This window comes from Anthonomus grandis, chromosome 13 (genome assembly GCF_022605725.1).
Source record: "Anthonomus grandis grandis chromosome 13, icAntGran1.3, whole genome shotgun sequence".
Taxonomy (NCBI): Eukaryota; Metazoa; Arthropoda; class Insecta; order Coleoptera; family Curculionidae; genus Anthonomus; species Anthonomus grandis.
Genome location: NC_065558.1, coordinates 26,633,435 through 26,660,610, shown reverse-complemented (window position 1 = coordinate 26,660,610; position 27,176 = coordinate 26,633,435). Strand labels below are relative to the sequence as shown.

The 27,176-nt window shown below is 32.8% G+C and overlaps 2 protein-coding genes across 2 annotated transcripts; both read right to left on the bottom strand.

Annotated features, from left to right (window-relative positions):
• Positions 1 to 15,966: 15,966 nt before the first annotated feature.
• LOC126744115 (uncharacterized) lies at positions 15,967 to 18,886 on the bottom strand. Its single transcript, XM_050451464.1, has 2 exons — positions 18,402 to 18,886; positions 15,967 to 16,956 (listed from the first exon to the last, which is right to left on the bottom strand). The coding sequence occupies exons 1-2, from the start codon at positions 18,710 to 18,712 to the stop codon at positions 15,987 to 15,989; spliced, it is 1,281 nt and encodes a 426-aa protein (XP_050307421.1). The 5' UTR covers positions 18,713 to 18,886; the 3' UTR covers positions 15,967 to 15,986.
• A 2,261-nt stretch (positions 18,887 to 21,147) lies between these two features.
• On the bottom strand, positions 21,148 to 22,538 carry LOC126744205 (uncharacterized). Its single transcript, XM_050451562.1, has 2 exons — positions 22,344 to 22,538; positions 21,148 to 21,432 (listed from the first exon to the last, which is right to left on the bottom strand). Exons 1-2 carry the CDS (start codon positions 22,515 to 22,517, stop codon positions 21,148 to 21,150), a joined length of 459 nt encoding a protein of 152 aa, XP_050307519.1. The 5' UTR covers positions 22,518 to 22,538.
• Between the last annotated feature and the right edge of the window lie 4,638 nt (positions 22,539 to 27,176).

Below are 27,176 nucleotides of genomic sequence, written 5' to 3'. Positions count from 1 at the left end.
TTTATGCCTGAGCATGAAATAAGAGAACTCAACGAATTCATACATTTTTTGCAAACCGTTTCTCACGAAGAACTAAGACATTTACCTTCAATTACTATCGAAGAAAAGAAAATGAGTCAAATAGATATTGGTATGTTAAGATATCAAGCTGACAATATCCCTACTTTTGATGCAATCCAAGACAACTCAATAGATTTATCACTGCTTGTGAGCATGTACTTCAAAACTTTCAAGATACCACTAATTTAAATAATCTGATAAATTCAGCTTTAATTGATACAATTTTAATGAAACTGAGAGGTCGTGCAGCCGATCTCATATGCTCTAACTCAGATTTAAATTCATGGTTATTAATTAAAGACGCACTTTTAATAGCTTTTTCAGATCAGCGTAGTATTGAATGTTTGATACAAGATTTAATTTTATTAAAAATACGTAGAAATGAAAATCCTGTTCAATTTGGTATGAGAGTGCAAGATGCTCATTCACTCTTATTTTCAAAACTCAATACTTCCGTTGCAGATGAAAATGAACGTAGAATTAAGTTAGCACACTACGAAGATTTTGCCCTTAAAACATTTTTAAATGGATTACCTTACCAAATCCAACTTGTTGTTAGACTAAGAAACCCTGACACTTTGGAAAAAGCAATTTCTTTAGTCGTAGAAGAAGAGAACTTTCTTTATTTTTCTCAAGGCAAGAATTTTCAACAAAACTATTCAAGACCGCTTACTTTACCACCACCCTTACCACCTCGAAATTTCCTACATTCTTCCAGGCATCAACCCCAACAATGACCATATACGAATTTTCCAACCTCTAATTTTCCATATAGAAATGCTCCTCAACCGACCCCATTACCTCAAAATATTTTCAGATCTAATGTACCACAAGGTATTGGATCAATTCCCCAAAATTTGAATCGTTCAAATTTTCCTCAAGGCCCTATTCATCTAGGCAATAACTTCCAAAATAGATCTCGTACTGACTCTATTTTACAACTCCACCTTTTTAGAAGTAGTAACAGCTCTACTTTTAGAAAACCCTTTCTACCCCCAAGTAGACCAAATAATTTTAATCCCCGAGCAAGCTCTATTATTCGAAGAAATCAACCTGAGCCTATTGATACAAGTTCCGGCAACACTATTATCCATAATAATTTGGAATCCGCTTACCCCGAATATTCAGAAAATAATTACTACAATCCTGATAATTATTCCAATGACCCCTATATTAATTTATATTACAATTATTCCGATTATGACAGTGAAATTTTGTCGCCACATGCACAATTAACTGGTGCATTCCCAGAAATTCAAGACGATGAACCTCATGATAGTTCATCAGACCATCAAAGTCATCTACCTCATAGTTCCAATGAACCCTACAATAAATCTGAACAGCAAAATTTTCACGAAACCACAAACAACGAACCCGTAACATAAGATACCTTAACAATATCAGATCAGATTAACCGTACGTTTACATCCCAGAAATACAAGCATATTTTTTAATTGACACTAGAAGCTCGAGAAGTTTGATGAGTCCGCAACTAGCATACAAATGTTTCAGGAATCACATTTCAAATGAGATATTTAATATACAGAGGGCACACGCCAATTCCTTTCACGATGAAGTTGCTAACATCCCTATTTTTAAAATATATAACACCCTCACACAAATTTTATCTATTTTGCTTCTCACAAAAATATGATGGATTGATTGGTACTGATCTTTTAAAACAACTAAACGCTAAAATTGATCTAAAAAATAGTAAACTTTCTACACAAAACTCTTGACATTCCAATAATTTTCGAAAACTCAAAAGAAATAATCAATTTTTCCAACAATTTTTTTCAAACCTTTTCTATAATCATTTCACCAAGATCGCAAGAAGTTATTAAACTACCTGTGACTATTGAATCTGGTTTAGGAATTTTTGATTACATAAATTTCGAAAATGGAGTAGAAATTCCAAAAGCATTAGTAAACATTACTAACTTTTACGCTTATGCTATGGTCACTAATTCTAACAAGACCCCCGTTGAAATCAAAATAAATAAATCATTTAACGTTGAACTAATAAATTCTTACGTAAATTTTTGTCAAAAAATAGAAAGTGAACAAAATCTTACTATCAAACATGACAATTTATTAAAAGAAAATCTGAAAAATTTACGCTTACAACACTGTAATAAAGAAGAAAAAGAAAATCTCAGAAAATTATGCTTTAATTTTAGAGACATCTTTTATTGAGACAAAATCCCATTAACTTTTACAAACCAAATTCAACGCAAAATAAACTTAACAGAAGAAAGCCCCGTTTTCACTAAAACTTACCGCTACCCCGAGATTCACAAAAAAGAAGTCAGGGAACAAGTTTCTAAAATGCTAGATCAAGGAATTATTCGAAATTCAGTCCAGTCCGATATGGATCGTTCCAAAAAAGCTTGATTTTCTGGCAAACGCAAATGGAGAGTCGTTATAGATTTCAGGCGATTAAACGAGCGCACGGTAGGAGATCAATACCCCCTTCCCAATATTGCCGATATTCTGGGCAAACTTGGTCGAAGTCAGTATTTTTCCACTTTAGATTTCGCCAATGGTTTCCACCAAATCGAGATGGATCCACATGATATTTCTAAAACCGCTTTTTTTACTGGACATTTTGAGTTTTGTCGAATGCCATTCGGTCTTAAAAACGCACCCTCCACCTTTCAGAGAGTGATGGATAACATCCTTCGTGGCCTCCAAAACGAAATCTGCGTAGTTTATCTCGATGACATAATAATATTTAGCACATCGGTTGAAGAATATCGTCTAAAACAAGTTTTTTCACGAGTTCGTGAATCGAATTTTAAAGTTCAAATGGACAAATGCGAGTTTCTCAGGAAAGAAGTCCAATATCTCGGACATGTCGTTATATCCAATGGAGTCAAACCAAATCCAGATAAAATATCTGCTATCCAGAAATTTCCAATTCCTAAAAGTCCAAAAGAAATTAAAGCCTTTTTGGGTCTTCTAGGCTATTACAGACGTTTTATCAAAGACTTTGCAAAAATAACTAAGCCCATGACAGCTTGCTTAAAAAAAGATTCAAAAGTAGTTCATTCTCCTGAATTTATCCGATCTTTCGAGCATTATAAACAACTGCTAATTAATGACCCTATCCTTCAGTACCCCGATTTCGAAAAAGCATTCATCCTTACCACCGATGCAAGTAATTTTGCAATAGGAGCTGTTCTTTCACAAGGCAAAGTCCCAAATGACAAACCTGTAGCTTATGCCAGCTGCACACTTAATGATAGTGAATCCAGATATTCTACTATTGAGAAAGAACTTTTAGCAATAGTTTGGGCATGTAAATACTTCCGCCCTTACCTCTATGGACAGAAATTTAAAATTAATTGGGATCATCGTCCTCTTGTTTGGCTTTTTAGTTTAAAAGAACCAAATAGTAAACTTATCAGATGGCGCCTCAAGCTTGAAGAGTTTGATTACGAAATAATCTATAAAAAAGGTACTCAAAACACCAATGCCGATGCCCTTTCCAGAATTCAAATAAACGCTTTAGAAGACGAAAGCATCATTAATAATCCAGGCGAAGTCAACAACGACATTTTAGATTTTTTGCGTAATATTGCCCAAGATCCCCTCGAAAATCAAGATACAATTTATTACCGCCCGTATCTACCTGAATCGCAATACTTTAACCCGCAACCATCGACAAGCACCAACTAAAACCCCAACCCGACCATAAACCTTAATGAAAACAAACAACTAAAGTCGCCAAAAATTAAAATATTGCAAGATATTTTAATAAGACCAGCTAACAATAACACGAATTTAGAAGTCATAGACAATACCCCAACTTTGGCAACACCGCATTCATGCAGTGACCCTGATAATCTTAGTGAAGGAATTAAAATACTAGATGACATAATAAATAACAAACCACACCAAATGATCATCTCTAGACATTCCATAAACAGACTTGATGTTATACACGATAAGTTCGAACATCTAAAACTTCTTTTAGTAAAAATCCCTAAATCAAACGACCAACTAATATTTGATTTACTAAAAACCTACGCCACCGGAAATAAAACCTTTTATCTATATTTTTATGACGACTCACTTTATTTAGATTTTAACAGAGTGTATTTAAAAAAGTTCTATAGCTCTGGACTGAAACTAATTGAGTGTAAAGTCCAGTTCAGAGATCTATTAGAATCTTTGATGTGTCGCAGATGCCGCACTACTACTAACTAGTCCGTGCGCCTATGTCGTATTTATTGTCGCATGATATACATGTTTAAATGGCAAAATTTTATATTGTTTATCTATGAAATCATTTTAAATATACGTAAAACCCCATGTTTTATACTATTTTTTATTTTTCTTTCGAAAATGTCCATTTTTAGAAAGAAAATAATATCAAAAAATTGACCGCGAATTAAATACACAGGCCAGCAAACTTCCTTTTAAAAAACTTTTATTTACTACAAAAGGGTTACACACACTGTATAAATGATTAATTAAAACTTAATTTTAGATTGAACCATTAGCCGAACAGCAACTAGCTTTGACACGGATCTAATGTTAATTATTAATAATACTATTCCTATTTATATAGGGAATTATGGTGTCTCAGCACTAATCAGCAGTATTAGTATGGTTTGTGGATATTACTCCTCCACCCTTAGAGGTTTCAACGTCCTCGTTAATCAGTTTTTGTAACAATTGTACAGGGATTGTCCTATCTAACCTACGTTTTTGATACAAATAAATTCCTAAAACTAAAATACAAAATAATAAAAATAAAATAACAAAAATTACATAAGATTTTTGCTGCTTAAATTCTAGGTCTTCAAAGTTTACAGTTTCGATTAAATCTTCCTGAATTTTCTTAGGATTACTAAGATGACGAAGTTGTAAACTAATTGATAAATTAGTATCGGGTACCGTCTTAATTTGTGGCAAAGATATTAAAATGTTGTTAACAGATACAGAAAATTTGTCATGATTTATTATGACGTCACATTAACTTTCTATCAGATGACACTGTGTTAAAGAAACTTTTTCAAATTAAAAACAATTTTCATCATTAAATTATTTATGGACTTTTTGTACAAAATAATAGAGATTTTTTGTACGTAATAATGTATTGTACGTAATAGTATGCACCTGAAAATTATTATGTACTATGATTTTCTTCATTTAAAGGGTTACTGTTTACAATATGGTTATAACAGGTCCATTTAGAATTAATTTCATTGCAGTTGTTGTAATAGCACATGATAAGTTATTGGGTCACCAAACTTTCGCCTTAAAGCATCTTTTATTTCTTGCCAGGATGTTAAATCTGGTCTTGTCAATAAAAAATCACGTGCCTCGTCTATTAATTTACTTTTAATAGCAGCTAAAACTACTTTGTTCAGATCATTATTATCACTTTGGTATAAACTATAAAATTCTAAATGGTTTTGAGAGCCTGAGAAAGTGGGCAAAAGAGATGTATGGAAGCGAATGTTTTCCATGTTTAAAGATTGAAAATTTGTCTCTTCTTGAGATTCTTCTACGTTTAAATTTAAATTACAAAAAAGATTTTCTAAGCTATCAGAATTGTTTGTATCACTTAAACTTGACGTTTGATTTTCACTATTTTCCTTAATAGTATTTAATCCTAAAGAAAACCTATGTTTCCTTAAAGTTGCGGTAAATGATTTTGTGGATTTAGGCATAAAATAGCAGTAAATAAAAGCATAAAATATGGCAATACAGTACAATCAAGGAATCCATAAAGTTGTACTTCAGAAATTTCTGGATTGGCCTCAGGAAATGTCGACTCGAAGATCCAGGTCTCAGGAAATAGCAGAAAGGTAAGGCCTCGGCAACACGGTCGATGGTCTCGGTCTTCAGTCACTAGCAGCATGGCAGGACTTTTGTCTCCACCAAATTTCTCTGGACACCGGAGATTTTTTGGAAAAATCGTAGAAAAGCATAACACTGCCGGGCCAGAACAAACACAATTTAAAATAGGTCAAACTGTTTATATAGTTAACAACGCTAGAAACAAAAAAGACAATAAGTTTAAAGGCCCCTACGAAATACTACAACTACTACAACATAATAAAGTTAAAGTAAAAAATAAACAATCTAAAAAGGTAACAACAATTCAAACTCCCTGTTGTTACAGAATCCTCACCCTCGTTGGAAAAGAACTAGCCCTACCCCAATTTCATAACCTCAACCAGAAGCCTGGACTACTACCACTTAAACTCGGCAATGCCCAAAACACAGCAGACTATTGCAATAAAAAAAAAACATAAACAAAAATTTCAACGTATTTTAGAAAATCGTATAAAAAAACTAGAATTGGTGGTTAAACAAATGAATTTGAAATGAAACTTTTAAAGTGAAATACTTGTCTCTCAAGTGATAAATGCGTATCAAAATATATACAATATCTTGGATAACATCGAAATAGCGATTACATTCTCGAAATTAAATATATTTCACAGCTCAATAATCGACCCAAAAGAAATTCTAAATGAAATAAAATTAATTGGCCCTAACTTAAGTAAAACTAAGTTACCATTTGCGACAACTTTAGAGAACATTTTACTATTCAAAAAAATTGTCGAAATCAAGGGTTATACAAAGGAAAACAAAATGTTCTTAATAATAGAGGTACCTATAGTTGAACTTGAAAATTATGTACTATATCACCTCTACCCTTTGCCCGTACCCTTAAATTCCATTTACCAAATAATTATCCCTCAAAGTCAATACCTCATCCTAAATGAACACTCATATATACTGTTCAATGCCAAATGTCAAGAGGTAGCTACAGAAATCTACCTCTGCAAAGAAAACAGTCCTCCGAGCTTATCCGAGGATCCGCCATGTGAAGTACAAATGATGTTGTATTCAAAACATCCCTCAAATTGTCGAGCCATTCAAAGTTTTCAAACCGAGGTCAAGTCTTTGAAAATCCAGAAGCTGGAATAAAAAAAATGGATAATTGTTTCACCCCAAAAAACCGTAGCTGTCCAACAATGTAGCTATAATAAAGAAAATAGCCCAATCCAAGGCACCCTTGTCCTTGACGACGAAGAAACCCTACAGAATCCGAGCCATATTGTCATATAATCCACCCCTGGGCTCATTTCTTAGGAAGGATGAGTTACGGGTACCAACCCGTCACCTTATGCCGACCCTGCATACTTTATTTAAAAATAGCTTAGTTTATATTGTCATCATTTTTAGAACCTATAACGTATAAAAGGTATTTTGGTTCCAAATTTAATTTATCCTTTTTTCACCCTAAAAAAGACCTTTGGCAAACTTGTGAAAAACATAAGACAGGTGATGAGAGTCGATATTGAAAAATTTGAAAGACATGAAAGTCGTAAAAGGGATTGCTACTCTGCCAAAGAAAAGGACAAAATATGCGCTCTTAACGACCCGACATTTATTTCAGCAACTTTTGATTTGCAGTCAGTCCTTCAAATACCCTGCTCCGACGTAAGCCCCATGTACTACTCAAGAAAAGTTCAGAAATAGGCACTTGTTTGTTTGAATACTTAACACACCTGCCTCTGCATGTAAATCGGGTGTCGCTCTGGTCCGATACATGTGGAGGACAGAACCGCAACCAACATGTTGCAGCTTTACTGCTTTATTTAGTGCAGGTTACGCACCTTCAAGTTATTCAACATAATTTTATGGAAAGTGGGCATTCCTACATGGAGGTGGACTCCATGCATAGCTCAATTGAACATGCAAAGAAATATGTACCAGTTTACACAATTCAAGATTGGCTTAATATTTTTAGACTCGCCAGATCAAACAGAAATAAAAACAAAAAAAGTCAACCATACAATGTCCAAGAATTAAAATTTAATGACTTCTATGATCTAAAGGCTTTGTCTGTAAAAATACTTCGAAATAAGAGTAAAGATACAGAAGGAAACACAGTCAATTGGTTACTAATCAAATCATTACGTTACTCATAAGACAAGCCAGGCATAATTGAATTTAAATACATGCATTCTGACCCTTATAAGTATATTAATGTTTTTGGAAGGGGGAAAACCCCAACTTTTCCGAAGGTCTTAAAACCATTATACAGCAAGCAACTGCCAATCACTGAAAAGAAGAAAGAGGATCTTCTAAAACTGTGCCATAACAATATAATTCCGGCCGAATTCCATGGATGGTACAATTCTTTGCCAACATCCACAAATGCACCAGAACACTTGGTCGAATCAGACAGTAGTGATGATGACGATGATTTACCATTAATCACTTATGTCCAACAAAATAAATAAATTTATCAGAAAAAAAATGTAAGTCCAACCTGTATGTAAAAAACGTAAAATAAAAAAAAAACTTAGATGATATAGGTGTTTTACTGATAAATTATCATTAAAAAAAAGCTAACAAATCATGTCTACAGCTTTAAAATATCACATATTCAAAAACAACTTTTACAGGCAAATTAAAATCTTTTTTTCCATTTTTCTCACAATTCACTTTTATGGACTTATACGGTTTTGCTTGTACGCCCACGATATATTATGATGATTTATTGGGATATTATTGTCATCATCATCTGACAAATCGGGAACATCACTCTCATTATCCTCCGGTACATCCCTAACATATTTGCTGTTAATTCCGTAAAATATTTTCGGATCCACCTGAAACCAACCAAACTCTTATTATCACGTATACGTGCATGATATCCCATATATGCATCAAAACAATGTTTCTACCTAATGTCTAAAAAAATTAAAAATATTGCTTGACCTCACCTTCAAATGAAAGTGCAACAAATAAACTATAAACGTCTATTATTTTTTTAATCACGAAACTAACTTTTTACTAAACAAAAATGACACTTTAAAAACATAAACATCGACTATACCGACAAATATGTGATTCTCAACTGGCAAAACGCGCCAAAAAAGCGTGATTTGTTGCCGCGATGTCGGAATTGTTTTCACGTGTTTATTCCTCGGTCCCAAATATGCTACATCATGCATTTATTTCATTTTTAGATTCTAGATTTTTGAAAATATATTAGTTTTAGTATGTATCATATATGACACAAGATGCAGCAAAGGGTTAAGGCAGTATATCAAAAATAGAAATGTAGGTCAGGAAGGTTTTACTCCAGTTTTCAATGACGAGACGTGGATTTTTAGCAAGGGATCATTTCGTAGTAGCGGGCAAGATAGACACCAAGCACACGGATTCAAGGAAAAACAGTGAAGGTAAAAATTATCTGGTTATCTTTTTAGATTTTTTTTTGAATAAAAACTATTGCCCTTGTAAGGGCCCTCTAACTTCATAATTTCATCTGTTTCATAGTTTTATATAATTTCTCTCTAAGACAATATGAGGGAATTTAACTCCATACACTACTCGTATGTGCATGGAACATTATTTATTAATTATATTAAATTTATGTTCTGAAAGAATGATTTCTAAAAGAAGAGAATTAAATTATCTTTTATTTTTAAGGTCATCGTTATATCGTGGTCCACGTCGGAACCAAAGATGGCTTCATCAAGGGTGCAAATTTAATATTCAAGAGTGGATTAAAGACGGGAGATTATCATGACAATATGAACAGGAGAAACTTCGAAAACTGGTTTAAAACTCAGCTGGTTCCAAATCTTCCCCCAAAGTCATTTATAATCATGGATAATGCAAGATACCATTCTGGTTTATTAGAAGAAATCCCGAAAAAATCTTGGACAAAGCAGAGACTGACCGAATAGTTGAAGAATATTTTAAACCTTTAGGATACAAAATTTTGCGACTACCACCATATCATTGCCAGTTTAAGAACATTCATCACCCATGTATTCGTTTTTCCAGGTTTTTTAATTTATTTTAAGAGATATTTTAATGCGGTTTTTACTATAGTATTTTATTTTTTTGTAGGAAGACTGGTATCAACTGATTTTTCTTTTTTTTTTTAAATCAGTTTTTTTTTTTTTAATAATGTAAAAAACAATAAAATACTTTGTTAGCAGTCAAGCCAGGCCATTTTTAGAAAACATATTCCAATAGTAAAACACTACATTTTTATTAGGAAGACGATAAAATGAGAAAAACAAAAATGAAGCAATTTGCGCCCTATTTCTGAGGCGCTACTATAGTTAGCTGTACGTGGCATCATTGCCTTAAACGAATCCGTCGCTGGAATTTACACGGTTCCCGCAATCCGGCGAGTTGTTTTTTCGATTTGAATAATAATTATTTGAGTTATAATAATTCAGATTTGTGTTTTTATCTGGCTCTGGTACTTTGTGAGTGTTGAGAGTTTGTGGTGAGTAATTTGTATTACTGTTTCGTGTGGAAAATGTGAGTTCTGTTATGTTAGTTATGTTATAATCTTTGAGCTTATAGTTATATATTTAACTTTATAGTAAAAAAATGGGAAAGCAAAAAGACGGTAAAAGGAATGTGTATTACGCAAAACGAAAGTCGTCGAATAAATATCGAAATAAATATCGAAATAAATATAAGGTAAATATGATATTAGTTACCACTTTAATTTTACATAAATTTGTTTTCTTTAGAAGTGTATCTCCTAGGCAAGATATTAATTTCTCAACAGAATTTTCTGAGAGGAATAATCAAGAAGACACAAGGTTTGTGCAAAGTTGTATGTTCTATGTACTTATAAATTTGTAATAATGATTGGTTGGTATACCCACCAACCTACCAATTGTCACTATATATGTATAAAAAAGCTTTTTTATTTATTATTTGTCGGTATATGATATGATTAGGTCGAATAATCGACAAATAATAAACACAAAAAGACTTTTTATATTTAGCGACAATTCTTTTATTTTGTTTTAAATAAAGCATAATAGGTATACAAACAAAAATTAGGTAGCCATATACTTATTAATTATTTATATTCTAATAGTGTGTTTAGTAAGTTCTGAATCTATAGGTTACTAATATAATAATTATAGGTATGTACCACTTTTTTGTTATTTAGGTTCAAGTTTCGTTTAGAAAAAATCAGTTACAAAAAAAATAGCTTCATATAATAATTTTACACAAATATACTAGTACCTACTATAGTAGAACTTTTTTCACCCGCAAATCTTTTATTTTTTAAAAACTTAATTTTTTTAAATTTTTATAATAGTTTATTTTAGAAGAAATCAGTTACAGAAAAAATAGCTTCATATATTAATTCTACAAACATATGCTAGTATAGTGTAATTTTTTTTTCGCCCCCTTTTGTTTTTGTAAGAAAATATTTTTTTTTTAATTTTTGTAATAGCTTATTTTAGCGGAAATCAGTTACAAAAAAAATTGCTTCATATATAATAATTCTATAATTGTTTTGTTGTTGGGTTGGGTTGGTTTATTAGTTTATTACGTTAAATTTGCAAAAAGGGATATCTATCGTGGGTTGGAGCTCGATCGCTCGATCGCTCGATCATGCCTCAAACTTGGCAGTTGTACTCAAATTCAAAAGACATTCAAAATAAGATATCACTTGAATCCTTCTTTCCATTTAATATTTTGGGGGTGAATGTCACCCCCGCTTGAGGGTGAAGTGACGAAGCTGAATATAGGTGCATGCATAGCTGAAAATAGTTGTTTTTTGGGGAGGGTGAGCAGTTATTTGGGGTGGATAGTTTAAGTTAAGACTTTTTCTTTTTCATATTTCATTTTATTTTATCATGGACAATAACACATCTAAAAATATTAGCGCTCTCAAGAGTCCGCAATCCGTGGTTAACTTAGAACCAAAGAAAAAAAAGGCAAAATGGTAAGCACGAATCGTTTTATTTTCAATTAAAATTAATAGCAATAATATTTATATTTTTAGTAATGATGTGGAATTAATAGATGGTCGGCGAATATTTGATATAAACCATCTCTTCGGACAAATTTTAAACAACGAAACACATGAGCCATTTGGTTGTTCCATAGTTAATATGGAAATCGTCAAAGAAAACCGAAATGGCTTATATAGTGCATTTACTTTAAAATGTAAGATGTTTAACGTTACTAAAATAATTACAAATGAGGACAAAGATGAACGAAAACTTGACGCTAATTCGGCTATAGTTATAAGTACTATTTCTACGGGTCTTGGATATTCCCAAATAAATGAAATAGCTGCTATATTGAATATGCCGTTTATGAGTGGAAATACTTTTACCAGCTATCATGATAAAGTTACAGACTTAGTCAGAGAATCCTCATGGAAGAGTATGCAGGAAGCGGCATCTGAAGAAGCACAAATAGCAATAGCTGAGGGCGAAGTTGATACCAATGGCATTCCATGTATTACTGTAGTGACTGATGGCGCATAGGGAAAGCGTTCATATAACGTTAATTATGATTCTTCATCTGGTGTGGTAATTATAATATTGGTTTAAAATCCAATTAAAAAAAAAGTTTAAAACATAATAAACAACTCAAACAAATTTGTAGGCCTGCATTGTGGGATACAAAACAGGTAAAATATTCTTTCTTGGAATAAGAAACAAATTTTGCTCAGTATGCTCGTGGTACCAAAATAAGAAAAGAGAAATTCCTGTACATAAATGTTATAAAAACTGGAGCGGTACATCGACCTCAATGGAAGCGGACATTATTTTGGAAGGTTTTAAAAAAAGTGTAGAGTTTTATAATCTAAAATACACTAAAATGATTGGAGATGGAGATTCTTCGGTATACCGTAAATTGTTGCAGTCTAAACCTTATGGTAATAATTTGGTTCAAAAAGTGGAGTGCAAAAATCATTTATTGCGAAATTTTGCAAAAAAAGTTCGACAAATCTGTAGTAAGTATTTGCATGATTATAACATAAATATTAAGTACAATTATTTATATAATATAGGTATTTTATTAAGTATTTCTATTCTTAATATACATAATAGATATATTTTTTTATAATTTTTAAGGTATAGACTATAGACCCTTTCACATATAGATATTATAAATTTTTTTTTTAATTTTTAATTTATTCTAGATAAAAAGCGAAGTAGCTCCAAAAATTTACCAGTACCTTTGGCACTTAGGAAAGAAGTTTTTAGCCGGTTTTTGAGACTAAGGGCTGCAATTACAAAAGCTACTGCATATAGAATGCAAGAGGAAAACTTAATAGATGAAAAGATTTCCTTACTCAGAGGTGACATTTATAACGCTCCAAGTCATGTATTTGGAGAACACGCCCAGTGCAAGGCAAGAAATTACTTCAAGTGTGATAGAGGTGATAAGGAAATAAATATGGTTCCCATTATGCAAAATTGCGGCATTTATGAAGATGTCCTAGCAGCACTACAAAGAGTAGTTGATAATAGCAGCAGTCTAATCCTCAACATGGATAATAATCTTGCGGAGCACTATAATAATGTCGTTTGCAAATTCGTTGGCGGTAAGCGAATTGATTTTTCGAAAAGGGGTTCCTACCAAACTCGGTGCGAGGCTGCTGCATTATCTTTTAACTCTGATGGTGACTATTATGGCATTCTTCATAAATCAGCAACTGGTAAAAGTCCCCGATCATACGCTAAGAGGTATATAGAAAGGTGTAAAAAAATAAGGCTTTTAAAGAAGCAAAAACTAATAAAAAGAACTTTGTTTATTAAAAAAAAGAAAAAAAACATCACTTCCCGACAAGGATTACGGCCCAGACGCTAACTATATACCTTTAGCTATAGATAGTGACCTATTTATAAGCAAGAAAGTAGCATTTTTAGAGGAATTAAAAAAAAGTCCAGACGAGATTAAGGATATTGAAAAATTGACGATTGGTCAGGCTTCTAATTCCAAATGGTTGCAAGAAAGGTCTCTTAGAACCACAGCTTCAAATTTTGGCAAAATTTGTAAGATGAGAGCTAAAACGTCACCTTCCAAAACAATAACTTCCATGTTGTATGGAAATTTTATGGGAAATAAAGCTACAAAATATGGCAATGATAGCGAAGCGCGAGCCATTTTAGATTTTGAAAACCAGTATGGTTTGAAAGTCACTCGCTGTGGACTGTTTATTGGAGAGTCTGAGTTTTATTTAGCAGCAAGTCCAGATGGTTGTATTGGTGACGATGCAATAGTGGAGGTAAAATGTCCTTTTAACATTTCCAAAATGACCCCATTAGAAGGAATTATAACAAAAAAAATAACGTTTGCAACAATAGTTGATGGAAAGTTGCAACTTAAAAGGACCCACAACTATTATTACCAGATTCAGGGACAGTTGGCTATAGCTAAGAAAAAAATATGTTACTGCATTGTGTGGAGTCCTTTTGGTTTGCTTGTAGAACAGGTAAAGTACCAACATTTAAAAATTGACTCATCAAGTATCTGAGCAAAAACCTTTTTTTTTTTAGATAACACATGATGAAAACTTCTGGACACAAAATATGTTACCAAAATTAAAAGGATTTTACTACAATTTTTTGGTGCCAGAGTTGGTGGACCCACTTTTCCCAAAAGGATTACCAGTCAGAGAGTAAAATTATAAAAAACATGCAGGTAATAATTAATATCTATGTTACAAAATATTATTATTTTAAATAAGAGCTTTTAGAGAAATAATAAGATAAACCTTTTATGACGAAAATCATAATGATATGTACCTTTTTTTTATTACGTATAATTACCTAAGTTTTGTGTAAATATCTTCAGGCTCTCTATTTTCTTCAATATATTATACGCTCTTGGCTCCGTTTGTTTTATTTATACATTTCAAATTTAAAAGATAATAACATCGAAACATAACATTTATTTCAAAAGATACTAACATCGAAATTCATTGATTATATTTTATTTTGTATAGAATTGAAATTAATCTGTTTGTAACATGAAATTACAACTAGTAAAGTTTTAGTAGTAGATTTATAGACTATTACATAAATAATAATCATGAAATAAAATTAAGAATAAGAGTACAATATATAGATATTTCAATACATTAATTAATATAGAAATTATTTCTTATTGTATTATTATGTATTAAATCGTCATTATAACTTCTATTATTTACATATCTCTTTCTTTTTAGGTTTGATCTACTGCCTATAAACTAAACATTTATTTATTGTTATAAACTGTTCTTTAAGTTTAAGTTATAATCATTATTATTATTGATTATTCTTATAAGTTGTATATTCCTATATTTTTAAATGCTGTGGCTGTATGAATAAAATGTGTACTACTAAGTATACTATTACTGTTTAGTGCTAAGTGTACTGTTTTTTATTGTAACATTAATAAATTAAATATTATATAAAATTAAAAAAAAAATATATATATATATATATATATATATATATATATATATATATATATATATGAATTCGCCGCAACGATTTAGATTTTATTTAATTATTTTATAGTCATGTTAATGTGCCTTACATCATTTAACAGCTAAAATATTAATTAACTAAATATTAGCTAACTTTATTTATCCTGCTAAAAAGAGTTAAATTGTTCTTGATTAAATTGTTCTCTAGTTTTTTCAGAAACCCATAAAGAAGGATAATTTTATCCCAGTATATTAATACTTAGTTTTCTAAATAATATACTGTTACTGTTAAGCCGGGAACACATTGCTCTGACGTGTTGTGTTGCGATGTGTTATGATGTGAATCATACTGCTTATTTTGCGTGTATTTAAATGAGCAGTGTGCACATTCATCTGATGCGGTTCGTTCTGACGCGTTCTGACCTGTCGTGTCGCGATAAAATGCGGGTGAACCAGATTTTTGTTTGACACCGTCAGAGCGTCAGAACGTTTTCGGCCGTAGGTTGTAGCGCGATGGCCGCGATGGTGAACGAAATTGAACTAATTGAAAATGTAAGAAATCATGAATGTTTATTTAACGTCAAGTCAAGACACTACCGAAATCAAAGTATGAGACAAGAAGCATGGGAGGAGATAGCAAAGGAAATTAATAGCCCATGTAAGCTTATTTTAATTTATTTTATTTATTTTTATATACATACATAGTTACATAGGTACTGTATTTTTTTAAATTTATTATTACGTTACGTCCACGTCGTACAGTTTCTAATTGCCATGGTACACTACCAATATCTGATAGAAAATAATCTCTAAATTTGTCCCGAACGCGAAAAGCATCTTGAGTAGAATTTTGACCCAAGGGTGGCACTAATGTAAAACACGATTTGAGGGTGTTACGATATATTTCTTCTGGCTCAAAATCATTATTGCAGCATAACATATTATGAAGACAAATTGCGGCATATACTATGTCATCAACAAAATCTGGTTGTATTTCCATGTGCTTAAGAAAAATTCGCCATCGTGCTGCAAGAATTCCAAAACTATTTTCCACTACTCTCCTAGCCCGCGAAAGCTTATAGTTAAAGATTTTATTTGGCTCATTTCCTGCTACATAACGCCGGCTATAGGGGCGTAATAAATACGATTTTAGTGGGAAAGCTTCGTCTCCCACAATAACATGAGGTAAAGCTTCACCGTTTTGTGTAAGCGGCTTATCAGCTGGAAGATTCAGTGTATTATTAGCTAACGAAATTCCCAGAGAAGACTTGGCAAAAATTCCTCCATCGCTGTTGCGACCATATGAGCCCACATCAATCGCTATGAATCGGTAATTAGCATCCACCAGCGCCAGCAGAACAATTGAGTTACAACCTTTGTAGTTATAATAATTTGATCCGCCATTAATAGGACAGCGAATATTTATATGCTTTCCGTCTAAAGCGCCTATACAGTTAGGAAAGTTCCACATAGACTGATATCTTGCACTTATTTCTTCCCATCGTTGCTCTGTGGGTATTGGTAAAAATTCTGATGCTAGAAGTTCCTTTATGGCCTTTGCTACTTCTTTGATAATTTCACGAACTGTGCTAAATCCCATTTTATAACTGAAGCCAAGAGATCGAAATGAATTGCCAGTGGCTAAGAATCTGAAAAGAAAACCTGCTGTTAGCAAAATGATCACATTTGCATTTTATATAGAGATTTCCATATTAATTTTTCGACCCGATTTTGGCCCTGTTGTAATAGAAGGACATTGCTAAAATTTGGAGTAGATAAATTACTTTCAAATTACTTTAGTTTGTTTGTGGTACCAAAAAAGTATGACAAAAGACTTAAAAATGCATTATTTCTCTAAAAACAATTAATTTTTTATCACACGTATTTGCAGACGTCTATCAATTTTTAACATTTTTATCTAGATACCGAGATGTAAGAAAACACTAATTTTGTTCTGTTTTTTTGCATGACTGATAGCTTATGGCATTTTGAGACTCTAAAATGTATCTATGTCAAGCATCAGTTATTTACTTCTATTAGATCAGGGCATAAAATAGTTGAAAAGTTAACTGGGAAATCCCTATGTGCGCCTTGAAAAAATACACCTAATAGTATGTATATGTATAAATAATTTAACTTTTTAATTAATTTAAATTTGTATTTTCTTTTAGTGCCATCGGTTCGAGAGACTTGGACTAAATTGAGAAACGCATTCCTAAACGCAAAAAAGCGAAGGCAGACCAAGAGTGGACAAGAGACAACAAAAGTGGTTCCCTGGAAGTATGAACAAGAAATGTCGTTTTTAATACCATATCTAGAGTGTCGCCAAACTAAAAGCAATCTAGAATCACAAAAAGATCAACCAAATGTAATTGATGATGAGAGCACTGGCAGTGACGATGTTATTAATAATACGCTCCAAGAAAGTATCACCTTGAATGCAGACAATTTGACACAGACACAACATTCAAGTACTGACACACCAGTTATTAGTACCCCGATCCATCCAAAATATTCGCAAAAAAAAGCCCGTTTATCCAGCAAAGATATATCTCTGAATCCAGCAGAGGAAATGGTGCGTATCATGAAACAAAACGCCGAGGCACGAAATGAGAGACGCAATAAGATAAATTCAGATTCTCCTTCCTCTAATTTGGATGAGGTAGACATGTTTTACCTTAGTATGGCCAAAACAGTGAAACGCTTACCACAAAGGGAACAGGCATATATTAGAATGGAGTTTTGCCGAATGGTATCTGAAGCAGAAATCAGGAATTTGGATGCAAAAAGCCTTCCCGTCTCGGTGACAATCTCCACAGATAATCAGTCAACGTCAACATCATCTCTGCAATCCACTCCTTTGCATAGTCCAACTGATTTATCAACTCAATACAACAACTGTCCATCATCTGGTACGAGTACTTCCTACGTGCAACTTACTCCTTTGCGAAATCCAACTAATTTATCAACTCAGAGCAGCTGTCCACAATCTGGTACGAGTACTTCCTACTCTCCATCGCTGTATGAACACGGATTTACCCCATTTATGTAAAATATTACTGTAGATACTTATTTAGAAATAAAAGTTATTTACCTTAAAAATACAGCTAATCTTTCTCTTGTACAGATCGCTCTTCGAAAAGTGGTATCAATTTTTTTTATTCTTTCTTCAATTTTTCCATGTAAACTTTCAAATTGATCCCTGGACATCCTAAAGTACATATGGAAGCGATTTGCATCTTTAATAAGTAGATTCACTAAAGTATGATATTCGCCAAATGATTCTCTATTTTCGTTTATTTCGTGAATCCAAATTTTTTTTTTCTTAGGTTTTGTAGAACAAATAATAGCAACAGCACATTCTTCAATTTCTTCATCAAATTCATCTGATGAGCTTGAATTCATGGTGAACAAACGCAAACAACACACCGCTATACTGTCACTGCATCAATTAAATATAAAATATTAACGTCTGACATTGGTCAGACCTAATATGATGCATCAGAACAATCTGTTTACAACCCGTCACATCATAATGCATCACAACACATCGCAACACAACACGTCAGAGCAATGTGTTCCCGGCTTTATAGTAGTCTGTACTGTTTCTTTTCTGGTCTTTTACATTATTTTACTACTCAAATATACCTCTTATAATTCTGAAGAAAGTTAGCTTTTTCGAAAAACCTATATAGAATTATATCAATATTTTTTCCCAGCGTCATAGTTTTTTAATTAATAATTTTATACTATTGTTTATAGTTATCATACACCTAAAATATTCCTGTAATTATCATACTAAAAAATGTTTAATAGCTTTTGTATATTTTTTGTAGCCAAACTATAAAGAATGTAACACTTTTTCGAATAATATAGGATAGGTAAAATTTTTTTCAATAAAAAAGTATCCCATTACTATTTTTTTACTGATGTATTTTATATTTTAGTTTTTTTTACTAATATTTTATGCATCATTTATACATTTTATAGCTAAAATGATTCTCGCATCACGCAGAAAACCAGTGTAATTTTTGTTTTCTAATTATTTTTATATATAGAAGTAGGTACATTTAACTAGGTAGGTAGTAGATAAAGTATAAGCTGTAAAAAATACAATTTAAAATAATAAGAAAAATCTGATATTATCTACTACCTACCCTGCGAGATAATCAAACGATCAGTTACTCCGCAGCCAAACACGAAAGTTTGCGATGTCTGTCCGTATCGAATTATCCAGAATATCCTGCCGACTGAACTACCAAAGCACAATAACAAAGCAACGCGAACGCCAAGCAATGTTGTCACATATTCACCCGGCCGACGGAACGACCGAAATCTGATTCTGGCGGGGTCACGTGCTGATGAATCCTCTTAATGCAATTGAAATAGTATGGTCGGAATGTAAACGAAAATATGATCAATATATTTCCAATTTTAAGGGGTCACCTTCAGAAGTTCTGACTACATGGAAAAGGGTAATAAACGAAATTTCTATAGATCATTGAATCAAAAATATGTTTTTCATACAGAAAAGGTAATTGAAAAGGCTTGGGAAGCAATACAAGTGTGTAATGCCTATGACATTCTGCCACTTATGATTACGACTGACGAAGAGGACGATGACGAAGACAGTATCTCTGATTTCAGTTCTGACTCTGACAATACTGACGAGATTGATTAAGCTTTTTTTGTTCTAGCAAATTTTATTTTATGATCGTCGCTTAAGTATTCAATCATATCGTTGCAATTTCATTAACTTGGTAATGCAATATGGCGTGTTTTTTTTAAGTTTGTATGTTTTATTTTTTGGAATGGTATTTTCATTTTAATGTGTTAACATATTCCTTCAAGCAGCATTTTTTTTCATGAACAAGTAAATTAAATTGTCGGTATTTAAATTTTTCCCAGTTAGTTAAAATAATTTTATACCATTATTCACAATTTTTGTAATCTCGGTTTTGTTACGTCTACTGCTCGTGCCGAATTCTACTTTTAAAATATGTTGTAGATTTGGTTTTTGCGGTCTTTTGCTTGGAAAATATATGAGCAGCGTAATCCTGATCTGATTTTATCCCATTCTTCTTTATATTTGCGATCGTTGTTGCGCTCAATTTTGTTGCATCTGCGGCTCGCTCTATCACATTCTTAATTTGAAGTGCAATTCCGTTTCGGACTTGTTGTTTATGTTCCATTATTTATGATTAATTATAATAATATTTGTTGATTGTTAAGTTTGTTTTTAATACAATAAACACTACACGATTTTTTAAAATTTTTGGGAATGAAAGTATATACACGAATATAAAAATATAATAATATGCTGCTAAAATAAATCATTTGTTAATTTCTGAACGTATAAAAATACATAGCAGACTATTAATTTCTGAAGGCGTTTCTAACCTAGTTTCTAACCTAATACTGATTGGCAAAAATGGCACAATTGATTGGCACAAATGGGTATAATTTCGACTATACCGGTAGAAGAATTTGCATTATCAACGTCATGTGGTTGCAAATAGTTCCTTCTATTTCTTAAGCACAAACAATTGTGCAAATGGCAACATACCATAACAATTTTTCTAGCTTTATGTGGTTAAAATTTAATGTTATTTTGGAATACCTTGAATCTCTTTGTAAGTATTCCAAATACATTTTCGACTATCCTGCGTGCTCGGGATAATCTGTAATTGAAGATCCTTTTCTCATCTGTTAAAACAGCTCTATTATAGGGCTTCATAAAATTAGGAAGCAGTTGGAAAGCCTCATCACCAACGAACACATACGGAAATTTTTTATTAGTACCTGGTAACTGTCGAGAATCTGGCATATTCAGCCGATTCTCAGACCACCTGCGCCAAAATAACGTATTCTTCAACACTCCACCATCTGACACTCGGCCATTTGCTCCGACATCGATCATCATGAAATAATAATTTGCATTTACAATCGCCATTTACAAGCACAATATTAAACGAACCTTTATAGTTATAATAGTAAGACCCCGAATTGGAGAGTTTTTGGATTAATATGTGTTTGCCATCAACACTTCCTACACAGTTATGAAAGTTCCATTTTTCTTCAAATTCCTGTGCAATCTGCGTCCATCCCTCTTTAGTTTTTGGAATCTGAAAAAAATATATATATCAAACACTCATAGGACAACATAACATCTTTACTATTATTCCGTAGTTTTGTTTTAACCAATTTATTTGTTTTTTATTGCAGTCACTGTTGCCTGAAGACTCGTAGCCATTTCCTGCTTCAAGTACTGCTTCTACTCGTACTAATGAAACTGCACTAGCTTCGATCACTCCTACCCGAACTCCACAGCCTTTTTCAAAAAAGGTCAGCCAGATCCAACTGAGCACCTAGTGGAACTGGCTTCAGAGTATTTTAGAAGACCTAAGCTAGAAGAGGACATACTAGCTAAGGGTTGGGCTATAAAACTAAAAAAGTTACTTCCAGACCAAAAGCGGTTCGCCGAAAAAATTATAAATAATGTGCTTTTTGAAGCAGAAATGGGTAGCTTAACAAGGGACGGATTGCGTTCTGGAAGGCACCCAAGTTGGTCACCCTCTCAACCTCCAGCGTCACCACAGCCGGTTATAGTTGGCAGCGCTGTCTCACCGCACCATATGCACCTCCGTTACAACAAACAATGTGGTATCCATCTCCGTCACAAGAACCAATGTACTCTCCATCTCCATCACAACAACCAGTGTGCTCTCCATCTCCGACACAAAAACCAATGTGCTCTCCATCTCCGACACAACAACCAATGTGCTCTCCATCTCCGTCACAACAATCAATACACTCTTCACCTGAAGCCAATGACAGTTCTTCCTGAGGCTCTACCCCTTCTGTAATGCATTCACCACAACCCAGTGCAGAAAATTGGCAAGAAGAAAGTGCGGCGGACTTGTTTTCAACATTTTTGTCAATGTGAATTAGACACTTTAATTTATTTTTATGTTTCTTTTTTTATTTTTATATGCATATATGTTTAATGTGTAATAAAAAGATTTTGAAAACTTACCTGAATATTATCTTTTAATGCCTCGATAATTGCTGAGCAAGTTTCCATTATTATAAGTTCCAGAGTCTGAGGAGCAATGGCGCACATGAACTTCAAGTCTTCCAAATCCATACCAGAAGCTAGGTACCTCAATGTGATGGAATGTCTCTGAGTTTCAGGAATCGCTTCATGCATCAGTATCGGTTTAGCAGTCGTACAGAGTAGACGTCTATACTCGTAGGAGGCGCCGGTGCTCAGTTTTGTTTTGTTTTGATTTGTTTTGATTTAATTTAAATTGTTTTGATCTAGTGTTGCGTGTTTATATTAACGTGCTATATTTTCGCGGTACAAGTGTTTCCAAAAAAAACTAATTAAGTTCCTGCGTCAGTAAATGTTTTTGTTTTATAATCAGTTCCTGTTTTGACTAAATTTAAATTATCTGGCTACCATTGACCTTAACTTGAAATAATTGAACATTAACCGTAGGACGTGCAATTGTGTGTTTTGTTGTACGTTTGTTTCCTGCTTTGGGTTTAAGTTCAAGTTACTGTTTACTTGCAGTTCCTGCTTTAATATTTATTTCAATTTAATAACATTGCCTTATAATCTAAAATGAACCGCAGTTTCAAATGTTGTCAGAAGAGGGATTTTCCAAATTATTGCTGCATCTCTTGTATTTCAATATTCCACCCAAGTTGTCTGGAAAGAAATTCTGATGCCATAAAACTGGGAGGCTATAGGATTTTATGCTCACAAAGATGTCAAGATGATTTTAATGAAAGAGATCAGGAAGGAAAAATTAATGAGCAAAAGATTTATGATTTGTTGACAGAATTGAAAGAGAAGGATAGACATATAGAGAGAATGAGAAGAAACAGCATGGTTTTTGAAGATGAAGTGTCGGAGGCCGAAAAGATGATTTCCTCATCCCTGGAAAATGTGCATAAACGGAATGAAGAGCTTAAAGTTGAATTGGAAAACTTAAAAATTAAAGAAGGTGAATTGTTGGCATTACTGGAAGTGAGCGAAAGGGCAAGTCTTAAGTTCAATTCACAAATAAGCGAGCTAAATATCCTAAATAAAAATTTAATAGTAACGATAAAAACATTAGAAAATGAGTCTTCAACCTATAAGACTGAAATAAACTAGCTACAAAAAGACGTAAACGACTTAACTAATTTAAATAAGAAGATGTTAGACTCCGTAAAGGTGTTGGAGGTTGAAAAAGATACCTGTTATTCCGACATTTGTGCATTGAAGGAACAGTTACAGATATCCAAATCTGTTGTTATTAATTCTCCAACACAGCTACCAACTAGGCCAAATACACCTGATGATAGTCGACCTCGGCTTCTCTTTGTTGGTGGAAATTGTAGCAGAGTGTTCCTAAAACATTTACGTTTAAAGTTTGAAGCTTACTACAAGGTCCAGTGTTTCCTGAAGCCGGGCAGTTCAAGCAGTGAGGTGATTAGGACAGCATCAAATTTAGTTAAGGACTTTACGAAAGAAGATTTTTTAATAGTAATGTTAAATGGAATTTGTTCTTCATCTGATGTTTTAAAAAATTTAATTCAAAATCATGTTGATACAAACACTTTAGTGATGACAAGCCCTTATACTTATTTAAACCATAATGTTATCTATAATAGTAATAAGTCCCTTTATCGTACTTTTCATGAGAATAATATTAATCTGTGTGGGATTTTGGAGTCTAATCACGCCAGTAACTTTGGTTCAGACTTGGCATCATTAATACATGCACATATTTTCAAATATTTTAAAATTAATATTTCATCGAATAAATTGTCTTTGAATCATCAAATTAATGAGTCTGAACTAGTTACTGATCGTGATTTGGATTCTTCTTTTTTATAGACATGTCCACGAAAGTTGAATCTCATTCATGTTCATATTCTACTAGTAAAATTGAAATTAGCTCTTCGAAAAACTTAAGTATCTTTATTCTTAATATACAATCCCTAAGAAACAAGATGGATGAGCTTCATCTTTTGCTGGACACATGTAATTTTCCTGATATTGTACTTCTGACTGAGCACTGGTTGAGGCCTAGTGAATGTTTTTTAATATCTGATTATCTTCCTATATCAAATTTTTGTCGTCAACAATCTATACATGGAGGAACCATGATCTTGGCTAGGCAAACAATTGAAACGATTTTTTGTAATATTGATAAGTATGATAATCTTCTGTTAGAGAATGTTTTTGAATTCTCTCTTTCTTTTTGTAAGCGTTTTAATTTATATATTCTTTGTGTTTATAGGCCACCGTGTGCTCCGAATACATAAAGTAGATACTCGATATTTCCAAACAAGTCTGCACCTGAAAAAACACCAAATAAACAAGTGCCGCGTTTCGCATATTCGTGTATTAGTATAAATTCAAGTATCAGTGTGCAATGAGTGAAAGTAAAGAAGAAACTGAAGTCTGCAAATGGGATTTGTAAACATGCTACGTGATGTTCCCATACTTTTATCCAAGTCACAAACACCAGCTGTCCGAAAGTCAAAAAGCCAAGCAATAGAACTGATTAACAAACAGTGGAAGCTGAATTTCGGGTCACAAATAACGACAGGTCAAATGCACAAAAAAATTAATAATATGAAATCCAGACTCAAGAAAAAGACTGACATAAACAGGACTGGAAATAAGAAAATTGTGCTGCAGGATTGGGAAAAGATTTTGTTGGAAATCATGGAAGGCAACACAAATCCAGTACTTGCAAAAGTTCCAGGTAAATTAATTAATATCTTCTTCATAAGTAACTTTATTTAAATTACCATATATATTAGTGAACCTATCTAAAGTTTGCTATTATTTATTATTTTGTGAAAATTGAATGATTTATAAAGTTATGTTGTTTATAATAATTAATTACTTATTGTTTAACATTTGATCAAGTATTTTAGACAGACATTTTTGTAGCTTAGAAACAAAAAAAAGTTACAATATTATTTACGAAACTTTATCACTTGTCCATTTTTTAATATAGAAACTGTATGAATATTTACTTAATTTTTCATTTTAGGAGCATTATCCGTCGGCATACAACAAACAGAGACGAAAATCGGCCATGAAGATACAATCCCTAGGCAATCAACTTCTGCTTCTGAAACGAGTGCAGCAACATGCTATTAGTACAGTACAACATGCACCTAAAAAAAAGAAACATAATAAAGGTAGTCCTCTCGAAGAATATGAAACAAACGTTACTAAACAACTCTCGAATAACGAACTACAAAGACTAGTTTTACTGAAACAACTGAGAGTTTTAGAAATGAAAGAGGAAAAACTCAAGAGACAGCTAAACAGAGATGTTGATGAACAATCTAATTCAAGCAATAATAATATCATTCAAGCTGACAATGGACAAGCATATTTCAAATTATAATGTGTCAATACTTTTTAGAATCACTTACGAAATAAAGAATTCTAACGTGTGACAAAAACATTTTTCTAAAGTGTTAATAATAAAAATGATAAATAAGTTCTTTCCACGCTTTACTTACTTCAAGCGAGAGCAAGAATGACATCTGCTACCTCAGATCGCCTCCGTTGCCCGCTTCTTCTAATATTATTATTATCCAACTCCTCTTCTGCCGGATACGCAAGTGGGATATCTTCTAATGGGAGCTCCATAGGATCTAGCTCATCTTTTAAATATTTTGCTACATTGTGTAATATACAACAGCATATGACAAATTTTGGAACTTTTTCTATGGATACCCGCACTTTATATTGTAGCATCGGAAATCGTTGTTTTAGTTGACCAAAACATCTTTCAATTATTACACGTTCCTTTGTAAATAAATTATTATAAGCACGTTCTTGTGGTGTATTAGGATTTCTAAAAGGTACCATTAGCCACGGTGCTATACCATATCCTTCATCTCCTAAGAGTAGTGCTTGCGAACTATGAAAATCATTCCTCGCAATATTTGAAATTTCTGAATTGCTCCAAATCCGTGAATCGTGAACAGATCCTGGCCATGAAGCGTCTACACTTGTAAACCACTCATCTGAATTACATGTGGCTTGGACATTAATGCTGTGATATCCTTTGCGATTAATGTATTCATCGCTATGAATAGGTGGCTTTTTTATTTTTATGTGGGTACAGTCTATCACGCCCAATGCACAAGGAAAAGAATAATTTGATTGCCACTTTTGTTTCGCCTCTATTATGTCGGCAGCAGTGTGAGGAAATTTTATCCACAGACCACATTTTTCTATTAGCTTCTCAGTAACTTCCGTCACTACTTTTGAGACAGAACTTTGATGAACACCAACATCTTCTCCTACTCCTGATTGGAAACCCGGATCACCAACGTATCTAAAAAATATTTTCATTTTATCAATGTTATTTATAGCACCTTCTTTCTCCAGATTCTGTACCCAAAAAGTGATTTGATATCCACTCTACATGTTCTCTAGTAAATCGATATAACACTTTAAAATCACGATCACAGGTACGCCTTCTAGGTTTGTAATATTTTTTAGAACGCAAATTAAGAATGAACTCACTTCAGTTTGTCTACGCCATAGTTCTGCCGTAGACAAACTGAAGTCTGCTATATATCAGACTCCAAAATTGTGGAGTACATTCTCCTTCCGAGGAGCATCAACAAATTTTTATTCATAGGAAAACTGAGAATGAACTCACAGCAAATTATACATAAGAGTACCTACTCAAGTGGAGCATCTGCTCCCTATTTTTATTCATATGACATGGAGTATTTGCTCCAAATTCATGAGTAGATACTAAATGCTCATTTTTATTCATACGACCCATTAAGTAAATGTTCATGAGTGAAGCGATTTCTTAATTTATACCAC